Raw genomic sequence first — 13400 nt, 5'->3', positions numbered from 1 at the left:
GAGGAGGAGGAGGAGGAGGAGGAGGCGGCTGCAGATGCACGGCCCATCCTGCAAAAAGCTCGCTCAGCTCCTCTGCTGGGAATACAGGTTTCTTTGCACGGGTTTCTGTGGGGCTCTCTGCTTTGCAGAATTTTGCATTGAGAAGAACCACGTGTTTGGTTTTGCTCGGAGAACCCACGTTCGGACAGGCAATCCGGCCTGGCTGGAGCTCTGCACGGGGGGCCAAAAGCGGCTTTTCTTTGTCGGTGTCATGAACGACCTGAGCAGATCGATGCCGGAGCCTCTGTCGCTGATGAGAGACCTTTGTCGTGACGAGAAGTCGGCACAGACGCAGCTCAGCGCTTCCGTCGTCGCGGCATGTCGGCACGTCGCGCCGGGCGGCTCGTGATGGCTCTGCGCTCCGAACCGTGGTGCCTGGTAGCGACGTGGGATGCAGCTTCTCGTTGTAGAAAACGTAACTCGGGTCGGGTCCAGTTACTCATGTCACGAATCTTACTCATAGCGTAACGTGACGGGAGGGGATTTTTCCTGACGTCACGATCTGCCATCTCCCTTTTGCCAAAGCAGCTTTGGTTAACACCCAGGAGGGGGAACTTGTTTCTGTTGCTGAGCTCTCACAGCACCCCCGTTCCCCAAACTCCCTCTCCCACCCTCGGCAGGAGCCTTCCCGGCCTTTGGGAGCCCCGAGCCTGTGTTACACACTGCAAGATTCTCTGAAACGTCGTTTAATTTGGATTTGCCCCTTTTGTGAAACCTGATTCAGATGAGTCTGAGCTCACTTTAAACAGGAGAAGACCTAAAAACAAAACCAGTTTTTACTCGAGAAAAGGAAGACATTCTTCATTACAAAATCAGAAATAATTAGGGAAGCAAAGCTCAAAATAAGAAAATGAAAACACACGTTGCTTTCGGGAATGTGGCTCTCCGAGCTGCCTTAATTTCTCCGCGGCGTTTCGGCACAGGCACCCTCAGCAGCTCACAGCTTTCCAGGGGGGGAGCAAAGTTTGGATCTTCTTTGCTCCAATTAGTATGAAAGGTTATCGTTGTGCTGCTCTACAAATTAATCTTCAAAGCAGTGCCGGGACTGCCGCCGCTTCCTTCGTTCCCTGGTATTTAATTTTGCTGAACTTACTGGATTAGCAGCTCCCAGCGTTAGGGCAAATGCAAACGGAGCGTTGCCCGAGCGTGCCCGGCGCTGGGATTCACACAGCCGCTTCCATTTCCACGCTGGGCTCACCGTCTTGTCCAGGAAGGGGTTTTGCCTGATTCCTCTCTTCTTTGCCTCTCCTCCAACGCGGAGCTTTTAACAACACGGCGATAACTTTGTAGAATAAGTGGTGGTTTTGCTTGTCCTGCACTTTTTCTTATTCCAGAGTGTGCGGAGATCCCTTATGGGTTCGGGCTCTCGCACCACAGCAGCAAAGTCCAAAGATTAAGGGAATTTTAGAGAAGGTATGTTTCAAACAAGCTGCTGCCAATTGTTGTTTGCATTTAAGTGGGGTGGAAGAGCAGTGGCGCTGCCAGCCAATGCCCGGAGCCGGGCTGCCTGCGGGCAGAGGACGTGATGGGTTTGCTCCAGCTGAAATCTGTTTTAAGGTAACAAACAATGAAAAAATGGTAATTTTTGTGTTGAGCACAGTTGACCTCTTGTCGAAGTGCTCAATGTGAAACTTGTGCCTGGAAGAAATGCTGGGAGCAGAGGAAATCCCACCGCGGGTGCAGGGGGCTCCGTCACATCCTGACCACCTGCTGTGAGAGCAGGAAAAGTGTCCTGGTACTGAGATACTGGGTGGAACAGCCCCTCAAAGGGTCTGGACAAGGGAATGGCAGTACGGACAGCAGCTGATCGTAGAATCACAGAATGGTTTGGGTGGGAAGGGACCTCAAAGATCATCTGGTTCCAACCCCCCTGCCATGGGCAGGGACACCCTCCACTACACCAGGTTGCCCAAAGCCTCATCCAACCTGGTCTTGAACACTGCCAGGGATGGGGCAGCCACAGCTTCTCTGGGCAACCTGCTCCAGTGCCTCACCACCCTCAGAGGGAAGAATTTCTTCCCTGGATCTAATCGAAATCAGGGAAGTGTCATTTTTGAAGTGTCAGCTATGAATGATGCACGTCGGAGTCTTCTGGAAGTACCTCTTACCGAGGACGGCCACTGCTTGGTGCTGGCAAACCTGAGCCGCCAGCGTTGGCCGTGAGAGGTGCAAATGCACTTTCAGAGCAGGAAGAGGTGCCAGGTTTCACCAGCACTTTGTGCCCGATGCCGCGGCTCTGCGGCGGTGGAGGTGTGCCCTCGGACATGGGCAGCGGAGGAAGGGACGTGCACGTGGTCTTCTCTGGTTCTGACTTTTTAAGGGTAAAAATTGTTGAGCTGATCGTTGTCTGGAAGTGCTGTTGAAGTTTTGGAGGGGAACGTTGGGGCCGCGTCTCTGCAGTCGTTACACCCAGGGAAGGTGGTGCTTTACCCGGCATCGGCACGGTCCATCGGCACGGCCTCTCCGGCACTCGGCACCAGTGCGGGATTAGTGGGGTTTGAGTGTAGCGTTGCTGCTTGAGCTGGGGAGGGAAAGGATGGACCAACGTGTCTGCTCGTGACAAGGCTGTCCTGAGAGATGGCCAGTGGTCCCTGGCCCTGAGCTGGTCACATCAGCAGCTGGCGATAGAAGTGGCATCATTTGTTATTGCAAACTATTTTTATTACATCAGGAAAAAAAAGAAAAGACAAAAGCATTTAAATCCAAGTGTTTTAACTAAATGCTGGAGTGTTTATTTTGGCTGTTGTGATTTCGTCCTGTTGCTGACTCCTGTGCCAAGGAAGGGCTCTCGGCAGCTGCCCTGGAGCCCGGCTGCCCTTCTTCGGGCATCCGCACACCTGAACGTCCCGTGACTCCCCCACCCACGAGCACCGCTGTCGGATAGCTTCGTTTAGCTTGCTTTCCCAAAAAAAAGGGATTCCCCAACTCATTTTTTCAGGCCTCAGCATTGCACTGGAGCGCGGGCGAGAGGGGCCGAGCGTCGGGCGCGCAGCCGCGGGACCGTGGCGCTGCCCGTGGCGAAGGAGACGTGCGAACGGAACGCGTCGGTCCGAGCGAGCGGTTTCTCTTTAATCCGCGGGTGAAGTCGGGCTGCCAGGCAGAAACTGGGCAAGAGGAAGGAGCAGTGTACACGGTGACGCCGCGTCTTGTGACTGCTGGCACCGGAGCCACCTGCCAGGGCGCGGAGCCTGGCGCGGGCAGCGTGACCGACCTTCTCTAAACACGGGAGTCGCTGTTGGCTTCTGCTTGTCTGAGTTCCCAGCGATGGTCTTGCATGATTTAATGTATTAGGATTCTTTTATTTAATCAAACTTTCTATCTAAAGCCGAGGGTCTGGGTTTTGCTGGCTTATTGAAATCCCATCTGTCACAGAGCTGCTCGCTCCGACTCGTTTCTCCGTCTTGCTCAAGATGTTTCTTCAGAGTTTCTTCCTGCTGCACGTCGCCCGCTTCGCTGGCACCCACCCCAGCCCAGTAGCCGAGCTGTGCACGGAGCAGCCGTGGGTCTGAGCGAGCCGCGAGCGCTCAGCCAGCGGCCGCGCCGCGTTCCCTGCGGTGCCGCAGTGTCGGCGGGTTTGTGCTCGAGGTACCTTCTCCTCTTAAAACCTCAGCGGGCACCTGGCACGGGAGAGGGATGGCTGAAACGTCCAGCCGCTGGGAGCACCCCGGCTGGTGTCTGCACATCGTCGGGGCACCCCAAAAACACAGATCTGGGGGAGGGCGAGCGGGGCTGGGGCTGCTGGACGTTGCTGCTCATGGAGCCTTTGCCCGGGGATGGAGGTGGCTGCGGGAGCACAGGCGGAGCTGGGAGCAGGTTGAGCTCGCTCGGTCTGCATGGAGAGCGCTGCCTATGGAATATAAGCAGAGCTATACTGGCCTGACTGGTGCAAGTTGTGCTGACTGTACCATACAAACCTTCCAAGTGCCCTGGGCTGCGGTGCTGATCCTGTAAGTGGTCAGTATTGTTGGCAGGCTCATCAGCTGCCCGAGCGTTGTCCGGAATACCACGTTCTCGCGTCAGCTCAAATCGGGATGCCGTGTTCTGGTGCTGGAAGTGCCGAGGAGAAGCCCTCAGCTCTCCCCACTGGACCAAGGGTTTTAATGCTGGTTTTCGTGCGTGTCCCCGACACGCTGCACACGCTCTGCTGCATCATCCCGCTTCTACCTGGGACTGGGAAACCCTTCCCAAACGACAGAGGTGCTTGTGTTCGGAAATCCTTGGGTTTCCCCCCCTCCCCAGCCTGCCTTCGCCCTCCTTTCCCAGCTGGGCGCATCCCGAGCCGCACACAAAAGCTCTGGTTTTCACGTGGAACGGTTGGAGGTTTCGCACCGTGCAGCAGCTGCGGTTGGCCTCTTGTGATCTTGGAGCTTGGGGAAGCTCCTTTCTGCCAGACGTTGAACCCTGGTGCTGGAAACCCCTGGTAGGAAGGAGAGGACAAACGCTGCGTGAGTCTGGTGCGGGACGTCGGGGTTTAGGTGGGCACAGGCTGGGGAAGGCGCTTGTTAATCTGGTCTTTTCTCTTTTTAGGATAAAGATAAAGTTTCCCTAACCAAAACTCCAAAGTTGGACCGGAGCGATGGCGGCAAAGAGGTGAAAGAGCGAGCGACCAAACGGAAGTTGCCTTTCACTGTTGGAACAAATGGAGATCAAAAAGACTCGGATACAGGTACAGAAATGACATGTTCCACCCTCAAAACGTGAGTGTTGGGGCTGGTGGGGAGCGCCCGGTGTCCGAGCGCTGAAGCTTTCTGTCGGATTTCCTGTATTTTTTAATGGAAGGAAGAGGCGTGTGGATGAGAGGACAGCTGCTGTGGTGTGGACGTAACATCTGGAGCTGAGTGGATTAAGCCCCTTATGATCTTAGTAATGTTTTAACTGGACCAGGGGATGGCCCCGTGAGGAGTCACCCCTTCCTTTGCCTGGTGGCCCCTTCTCCTCCGTCTCTAACTAGTCCAGTTCATGACCAAGCTGAGAAGCAGTGCTGGGCCTGCTAGTAACAACTTGGAAAATAGGAGAAGAAAACTGAGTATTTCTTAAAAGAAAAAAAAAAAAGCAGTAAAAAAAGAGCTTGCATGCCCTTCCCTAAAGCAAACCTGATATATACGTGTATGTCTATATAGCAACATCTCTGGAGACCTCTCTAGCCATGCTTTGTTGTTTTGGGGCTTTAAACTTTTAGCGCTGCACTCTCTTAAAGCTGAATAATTATTTCCAGTTGACACGCACAGGCAGTGTTGGACGCACATGAAACTGTCTGGAGGTCGTACGGACAGGCTGGAGGTGTGGCTGGGGTGACGTGGCCGTCTGGGTGTTCGGGTCGGCTCTTTGGGGCTGGTGAGGGTGGTCCTCAGGACCACGGGGATGTTAAGGTGACCTCTTTGCCCTTGTTCTTGGGACCACCAAGGTCGCTCCTGTGGTTGCAGCATGACCGAGCGACGTGTCCTCGGTACCCACCTGGATTCTGGGAAGCGTCGGTGCTGCGGTGGGTGTTTCAGCCTGGCTGCACCGTGGCTGGGCACGTCTCGAGGCTGGTACACGTGGCCTGCCATGGCCCTGTGCAGCTGTGGAGATGTTGCATGGGCTGTTTGTTCTGTGAGCAGTTGGGAAGAGCTGTTGCAAAGCTTCGACACGGAGAAAATAGCACCTTTTGGTTGCAGGGGGCTTAAATACGGCAGAGGTTCACGTAGGTCCTTTCCGTGCGTTCCTAGGAAATCTGCACGTGGAAATAGTTCTGGTCAGGGCAGAACCAGTAATTGTGCCAAGAGATAAAATGGACTAAAAGTTGGGAAGATGCTTAAAAACAGACTAGATGTTGGGAAGATGGCCAGGTTGGATGAGGCTTTGAGCAACCTGGTGTAGTGGAAGGTGTCCCTGCCCATGGCAGGGGGTTGGAACTGGATGATCTTTGAGATCCCTTCATACCCAGACCATTCTAGGATTCTGTGAAACATTTCTGCTGGCAGCATCGGGAAGGAAAGCCGCGGGGCAGGGAGGGCAGGGTGCTGCTGCGGGGTGCTGGGGAGCAGCAGCGCAGCCCGGGAGACCCCCCGGCCCATCGGCCCTCGCGTCACCCCTCTGCTCTCAGCCCGTGCGTGACTCCATCTTCGGACACGTCTTCCCCTTCCACTTCAGGGATCGTCCTTCCCGGGGAAGCGGGCGGCAGGGCTGAGCCAAGGGGCGACAGCAGCCCTGCTCCTGGCCGGATACAGGACAGCCGGAGACCGAAGACCGGGAGGTGGCCATGGCACTCAGAAAGGTGTTTAAAGACAAACTGGACTGGACAAACGCTGGGAAGGGGTGGGCGAGTCTCCAGCAACGTCTTTGGTCGAGACCGAGGAGAGGAAGTGACTCAGCCACCGGGGAGGAGAGCGCAGCAGGGAGCTGCGGACGAGCGCAGCGCGGTTCGGGCTGATACTTAGCAGGAGCCTGTGTCTCTCCTCTGAGATCTTTTACTCCAGGAATCAGATATTTGGGATGGGAGGAGACTTGCTGGCACCTTTGCCCCCCTCTTGGACCGCCCCGTTGCAACCGTGGGGCATTTCAGGCCCTTCTTTTCCTTGGCCTGGCTCGGGGCCAGCATTCGTTTAGCAGGTAGAGGTGTGTTTGTGGGGGCACCACAGTTGCCCCCGTTCACAGGGGGACGGAGGGATGCCCCGGAGCTGGCACCCGTGTAAGCAGCGTGGCACTCGGCTAACGACGCACGCGCGGCTGGCGGGCTGCTGGAGGACGGGCTTTTGGCTGGAGCCGAGGGGCTGCAGCGCACCCACCCTGCGTGCCCCCAGCCCTGGCGGAGGAGGAGGCTGCTTTTCCTTCTTCTCTTCCTAAACTTTGCTTTTTTTTCAGCTCTTGGGAGAAGTGGGATGGCAACGTCGACGCTCACCGCACCAGTGGAGGGGAGTTTTGCTGGGGTGTTCTGTAGGAAGGATGTGGGAGCTGGGAGAGCTCTCTTTGCCTGTAGGGGGCTATTTTGTCCCCTCTTTAAATATTTAAACAATAATGTGAATCCTTGTCCTGATTTGTTGCTCATCTTCCTTAGCACAGTGTAGCTCTGGCTTTTTTTCCCCTCCCCAAATAGCTCTGGCCCAGCTTTGCCGTGCGTGCACTGTACGTGGTACCGGAAAGCACCCGCCATGGGTTTGCCATGCTGGCAACGGGTGGCAAAGCCCACCCCAGCCGGGTGCTTGGCAGCAGCTGGGTGCCACAGCGCCGTTGCCTGTTGGATCCTCTCTGCATTCGCAAGACGTGGTGCGGGCTGTTGGTGTGCCACCCTGTGCCAGGACAGCCAGGGAGAGCCCGCGTGCCTCAGTTTCCCTCCTCGATGCACGGATGGCACCGTCCCCTCGCCGGCAGGTTGCAAACGTTAACCTACATCTCTCGTGCTCACGGCGCTTAACCCTGAGCACCGGTGCCTCCCTGGGTACCTTTTCCAGTTGTACCCAGATTTTCCCAGGGGAGGGGTGTGTTTGGGGGCAGAGCTGTACCCTGGCCCTCCGCTGGCGCCGGAGCAGGGAGCTCACCTGCCCTGCCTCGGGTTGGCTCCGGAACATGCGCTGCTGGCAGAGCGCTCGTGTCTCCAGCAAGCGAGCGAGGAAGCGATTTTATTTTCACTCTGGTTTTATTTGCAACACCCACCCCCCCGCGCAGCGTGCCCGCGATCCCGAGCAAGCGTTCCCAGCGCCGCTGGGGTTTGTTCCCGTACGGAGACGGGCTCGGCGTGGGCTGCGGGCCAGCGCTGTGGCAAAGCGTGTGGTTCTGGTACAGTAGGTTCGGTGCTAAATCTTTTCAAGTGATCTCCTTCAGAATGGTTTCTAGAGCAACAATTCCAGCTCTCGGGTTCCTCAGAGTTCACGGAATAAACTGTTTTTGAGGAAAAAAAAATGCGTAAAGCTGTGAGCCTCCAGACTGCGTGTTACAGATCCAGCGCCGAGGGAGCAGCATCCCTCTGCCTGAGGCTTCTCCTTCCTTCTCCTTCGCTCGTGCAGCATCTCCCCACGTCCACAGACGTTGCCGAGAGCCTACGTGCTGCCAGGCAGCCGCCGAGCGAGCGATCCAGCTTTTTTGCCCAGCAATTTCAGCAGCTTGTGAGGTTTCACGCAGCTCCTCGTTCACGCGCTGCGCTGGAAGGAGGCGAGGCAGTTAAAAAGAGAAATATTAGAAAACGGTGATATTAAGAAGCACGTGGAGATCCGTCGTGCGGAGACGGTGTGGAGAGGGGGACGGTCCTGCTGGGAAGCCACCTGCGGGGAGGTGTCGGGAGCGGTGGGCACGCAGCGGGGCGCAGCGCGGTGCTGGTGCCTGCGGCGCTGAGCCGGGGCTGAGTCACGGGCTGACTCAACGGCACCAGACTGCCGGCGCGGAGCCCAGCGCTCCCCGCCTCCCGCCGGGGCCGCGGAGCGGGTGGGAGCGCGGCGGCTTCGCACGGGGTGGGATTCTTCCTGCTGCGTGTCGTGCGTGCCGGATCCGGTAACGCCGGCCGGAGGTCAGCTGTGAAACGCGCGGTCCGGAGCGCGGAATTCCGTATGCCCACTGCTACTGCAGGCGGTTTCCTTAGCTTGAGTCCCCTGGCTCAAGGTGGAGCTGTGTTTTCCAGGCCATTAGTCATCATCAGAGAGAGCTGGGACTTCATACAAATCTCCGGGCGCTGCGAGTTAATTTTGGCCTCCGAGAGCTCTCCCTGGCAGCTGGAAAGGCCCGAGCAAGGCTGGGTCACAACTGCGGGTCCGCAGCGGTGCCGGGTGCCCCGTTACCTCCCTGGGGTGCGGAGTGTCTCCTCTGAGGATTCGCCGGGGAGGAGGGAGGAACACGCTGGGGTTTATTTTGCCTTTGCAGAGTTGCTGCTGGTTTTCCGTGCCTCCAGCCCCTCGGCTGCCGCTGCTGCTCCGCAGGAACCTCCAGGACTGGGTTTGTGTGTGTTCAGTGGCAAAATCAGCGCGTGCAGGAGAAGCTCAGTTTTGTCCAGATCCTGTCCGAACCCTGCCGTCGCTAAATAACACCCAGGCTTAAAGAAATGTGCTCTGAAAAGCAGAGGCACTGGAGCCGTCCTCTGCTCCCGCTCGCTGCCGCAGCTTTGGTTCCCAACCAAACGCCTCGCTTGTGTAAAGTTCCCCAAACCCTGGAGAAATCCCAATTTTTGAAGTGTTTTGTCACGGAGACTTTAGTGAGTCCAGCAGCTCTCGAGCTGAGTGCTTTGCAAACGTGAGCCCTCAGAGGAGGGGGCCAGGGAAGGCCGGTGGGGTTTGCACCCATCCGAAAGTGTGGCAGAAGGGGGCCTGGGGGGTTGGATGCTGTTCAAACCCCGTGGCTGGTAACCTGAAGGCTGGAGCCCTCATGCCCGGTTCTCCTCCTTGCCGCCCTGGCAGCTCTGCCTCCGACCCGAGCATTGCCAGGGCAGTTTAGCTGCATCGTGGCTTCAGATCGTGGGATTCCTCAGCATCTCTTGATATTTTTGTTTTTGTTGCTGCTACAGTTGTTTGAGTTGATCCAAACGCCGCGGCAGACTGTGCCGCCAGTGTGGGCAGGCAGCGGTGGCGATGCCGATGCCCTCCTTGCCAGGGCTGGCGGAGGTGGGGGACCCACCGTGGTGCAGGGCACAGAGCAGAAGGAGGCTCCTGTTGTGGAGATGGAGAACAGCAGCTTCCCAGCAGGAATAGCAACGGCATCAGCAGCATCTGCTGTGGTCTCGTGGCATTTGGTGGTCATCTCAATAGTAAAGTAGGTGTAAGCTGGGAGTAAGCAGCTGGTGAAGGACTCCATGTCCCCAGCCCCGTGCCCTCTCTTGCCACCCCTCCCAGCTGCCATCGTGCTCTGCAGAGGGGGTGTTGGTGACCGTGTCCCCCCAGCCGTGGGACTGGCACTGCCGCGGGGCCGCGGCAATGTCCATCCGTCCAGCTCCCCTCCAACGCGGGGTGTCTGGCAGCTCCTCACCCCCACCCTGAGCTCCCTTCCCGAGCAGGCAGCAGGTTTCTGAGCTTTTCTCTTGCAGTCCCAACAATTTCTTCAGACTCCATGACATATTTATTTAGCAAACAGCTGTACCCCCGGAGCAGCTACCACCCAAGGTGCCGGGGGTGCCCCTGCCCATCTGCAGAGCACCTGAGCACTCGCCCCGAGGCTCCTCCTTGGCACTGGGGGGGCTTTGCTTTTTGAGGAAGAGGGGAGAGACAAAACCCCAACCAGCCCTCCGGAGCCGATCAGCACGCACCCACCTTTCCCTGGCTCCGAGGGCTGTCTGGGAGCCCAGGGCCGGGGTTAGCGTGGGCACAGCGGGCAGGGGCTGGATTCGGAGCATCACGCTCGTGCTGCCTTGCAGCCTCCTTCGTGCTAATCCCCCGAGTACGCGACGTGACGCTAATTACTGGGTTAGAAAAACGCTTGATGAATCAGATGACCTAAACCCTCTCCTGGCAGCGGCGGCCGGGTTGCCTAATGCCCGCGAGTGTTTCGAGCGACATTGCGTGGGAACGGGCTCGTCAGTCCCAAGTTGGGAGGCTGGCGAGGGAATCCGTGAGAAGCAGCTCGCTGCCTCGGTAAAAACACGTGTCTGCCTACGGAACTGGTGTTGGTGCGCGTTTTCCGTGGCCGGCTGCGCTCTGCTGCGTGCAGCTGCGGGCTCCGGCGGGCTGCGCTGCGCCAGGGCTCGCTCGGGTTGTGTAATTCCAGTCCTTTTAGTAAAATAGTCCAGAAACTCTTCTCACCTGGCAACCAGGGAGGGAGTGAATGGCGGAGCATCGCCGTTCCTAGCCGGGCTCCATAATGCCGGTACAGTGCGGATCGCCCGGCGAACGCCAGCCTTCGGATCGCCCGTAGAAACTCCCCGCGTGCATCAGCCAGCTGGGAAGTGCTGTGCGGAAAAGCCGTAAATCTCCCTCCTCCCCCCGCTCCCGCGTCGCCTCCTTAACATGCAGAGGGAGATGCTGCCGTGTGCTGTGGCTCCGTGAACCAAAAATCTGTCAATGATGGCTTTTTCCGTAATACAAGAGCTTTTAGCAGCGCTGTCTGCGGAGCGTCCTGCTCCCGGGAGGGGAGGGCCGGCCGGGCGGCTGCGCGGAGCCTTCCTCCCCGGCATCCCTCCTCCAGCTCTTTCCGTTTCGTGGGAAATGGAAGGTCTAGCCCTGAAAACGGGTCTCTCTCGGAATCGTTCGCGTGTGACACGGGGAGCGTTGTTTCCGACAGAAGCCTCAGTCCCTCTCGCCGCAGTCTGTTAGCCGGTGCCCGCGCTGGCGACAAGATGCCCGTACCCGTTTTTGCACAACTGTTCTACAGGTCTGGGGCAAACATCCGTGTTTGGAGCACAGGCTGTGGCGCGGAATTACACCTCTGGAGACAAATTGTGGTTTTTAATCCGGTCGGGGCCTGCGGATCCCCTGTCCCCGGGGAGTGGGGGTGAGCGGTGAGGACGGTGGGCTCAGCCCCACGCGCAGCGACCTGGTGTGGTTATAAATGGGCTTGTTCCCTCCCGCTGGCACCTCCCCTCCGCTCCTGACTGTCGAAGCCAACGTCTCTGCCATCCGTTCAGCTCAGCCCTGCGGGATGAGGCTCTGGCTCTGGATCTTCTCCATCCTTCAGCTTAGGAAACAGCTCACCGCTGCGCAGGAGTGGCTCAGGGCACCTTCCTTGTGCAGAAGGTGGACCCTGCTACAGCTTTTCCTCTCGTTTCTCTTCTCCGTTTCTTTTTTGGCACCTGCTTCCGTTTGGCTGATTACCTGGACATCACCTCCCGTCCCTGCCCCGCAGTCTGTTTGTACCGCAGGCTCTGCGGCGTGTCCGCGAGCTCCTGGTGCCTCCTCCCTGCCTTGGCCCTCCTGTGCCGCTCTCCAGCCCGAGCACCGTGTCCCTCGGCTTCACGGTGGTCTCCACGCAGTCATAGAATCCCAGAATGGTTGGGGTTGGAAGGGACCTCAAAGATCATCCAGTTCCAACCCCCCTGCCATGGGCAGGGACACCCTCCACTACACCAGGTTGCCCAAAGCCCCATCCAACCTGGCCTTGAACGCTTCCAGGGATGGGGCAGTGACAACTTCTCTGGGCAACCTGTTCCAGCGCCCCACCACCTCTGAGTGAAAAATTTCTTCCTTATATCCAGTCTAAATCTGCCCTCTTTCAGTTTAAAGCCATTGCCCCTTGTCCTGTTACCACACACCCTTGTCCAAAGCCCCTCTCCAGCTTTCTTGTCACGCCAGACCCGTTCCCCGCTCTCGCTGCGCTCTTCCCAGCCTCATGTTCACCTGGCTCCTGTCCTGCTCCCCTGCTGCCCTCTCTTGTCTATCCATCCGTGCCGTTGTGCTGCTTCCCATTTCACGCCACCACTGCCACTCTCCTGCCCCCCTTCCCCACGGTGCCATCCTGCCAGCTTGTCCTTAAATTCTGGGATGCCTGCGGAGCCTTGGGACGTGGTTGTGTTGTGCTGCTGTAAACCTATCGACTCGTGACCGCTCGCCTTCGGCACGCGTTGGTCCAGCTCTGCGGATGCCCTGCCAGCGCATGTGAGCATCCGCGCGCTGGGGCTCCGGGCTGCCCGCGCTCGGGATGAACCTGCTCTTCCCCTGCCATGAGCTGACGTGCTCCCGAACGTTTTGTGTCCTGCAACTTCTGCAGTAGAATCGAGTCACTCTTCGGCACGCCGGGCTGAGGGAAGGAGGGGAAAGCAGAGGCTTGCGCGGTCTCTCGGGGGTGCAGTGCAGTCTCTGTTGCTGTCTGTGCCGTTCTAATTTATTCTTATCGATCTTTTGTTTGCGTGCTTGCGCGGCACATAAACCCTTGACAATCCCAGCTCATCGGCGAGCCAGCAGCCAGCTTCTCCGTGCAGCGCCGAGACCTTCGGCGTGAGCTGCTCGTTTGGAAATGGTATTTTTCCTCGGGGTACCACCTCGTATGCGTGTGTTGTCATGTCGGAGCAGTTTAAACAGATGCTTTTTGCATGACAGGGTGCGACGCGTTCGTGGGGAGCGAGGAGCTGTGCTGCTCAGCCGCAGCTCCGGGCTGGAGCTCCCTCCCGTCCCCGCAACCTGCCAGCATCTCACAGCACGTGTTCGAGAAATCTCTGCGAGATTTTTCCATCGCCGCCCTTTTCCCGTTCCTTCCCTCTCTTCTCCCTCCCGTTTCGGCTGGGGCCACATTGACCCCGTGTGGTGATGCCCAGCACTCAGAGCCAGCCCGACAGCGCCCAGCGCCTCCGTGCAAAGCGGCACCTGCCCTGGCACCTCCGCGGAGCCGCCACCGGGATTCCAGCAGCCCCGAGTTTGTGCTCCCTGTTGCAGCAGCACGAACGTCGCGTGACTCGGAGTCTAATTTAGGCACGAGAGCCACTTTGTGGGCTCATGCTCCAACCCTTTTGTCCTGGGAACCTGCTCCTGTTGTGCCTT

General features: G+C 58.0%; 1 protein-coding gene across 1 annotated transcript in view; it reads left to right on the top strand.

The window, feature by feature from the left end:
- ANKRD11 (ankyrin repeat domain 11) overlaps positions 1 to 13400 on the top strand; it is an 81953-nt gene that overhangs the window by 48543 nt on the left and 20010 nt on the right. Inside the window, 1 exon segment of the mRNA XM_086620734.1 lies at positions 4567 to 4705. Within this exon segment, the coding sequence (XP_086476860.1) occupies positions 4567 to 4705 (139 nt within the window).

This window comes from Tauraco erythrolophus, chromosome 15 (assembly GCF_009769465.1).
Source record: "Tauraco erythrolophus isolate bTauEry1 chromosome 15, bTauEry1.pri, whole genome shotgun sequence".
In the NCBI taxonomy this organism is placed as follows: domain Eukaryota; kingdom Metazoa; phylum Chordata; class Aves; order Musophagiformes; family Musophagidae; genus Tauraco; species Tauraco erythrolophus.
Note: the sequence above shows the minus strand (reverse complement) of the source record. Positions and strands in the feature narration are given on the sequence as shown.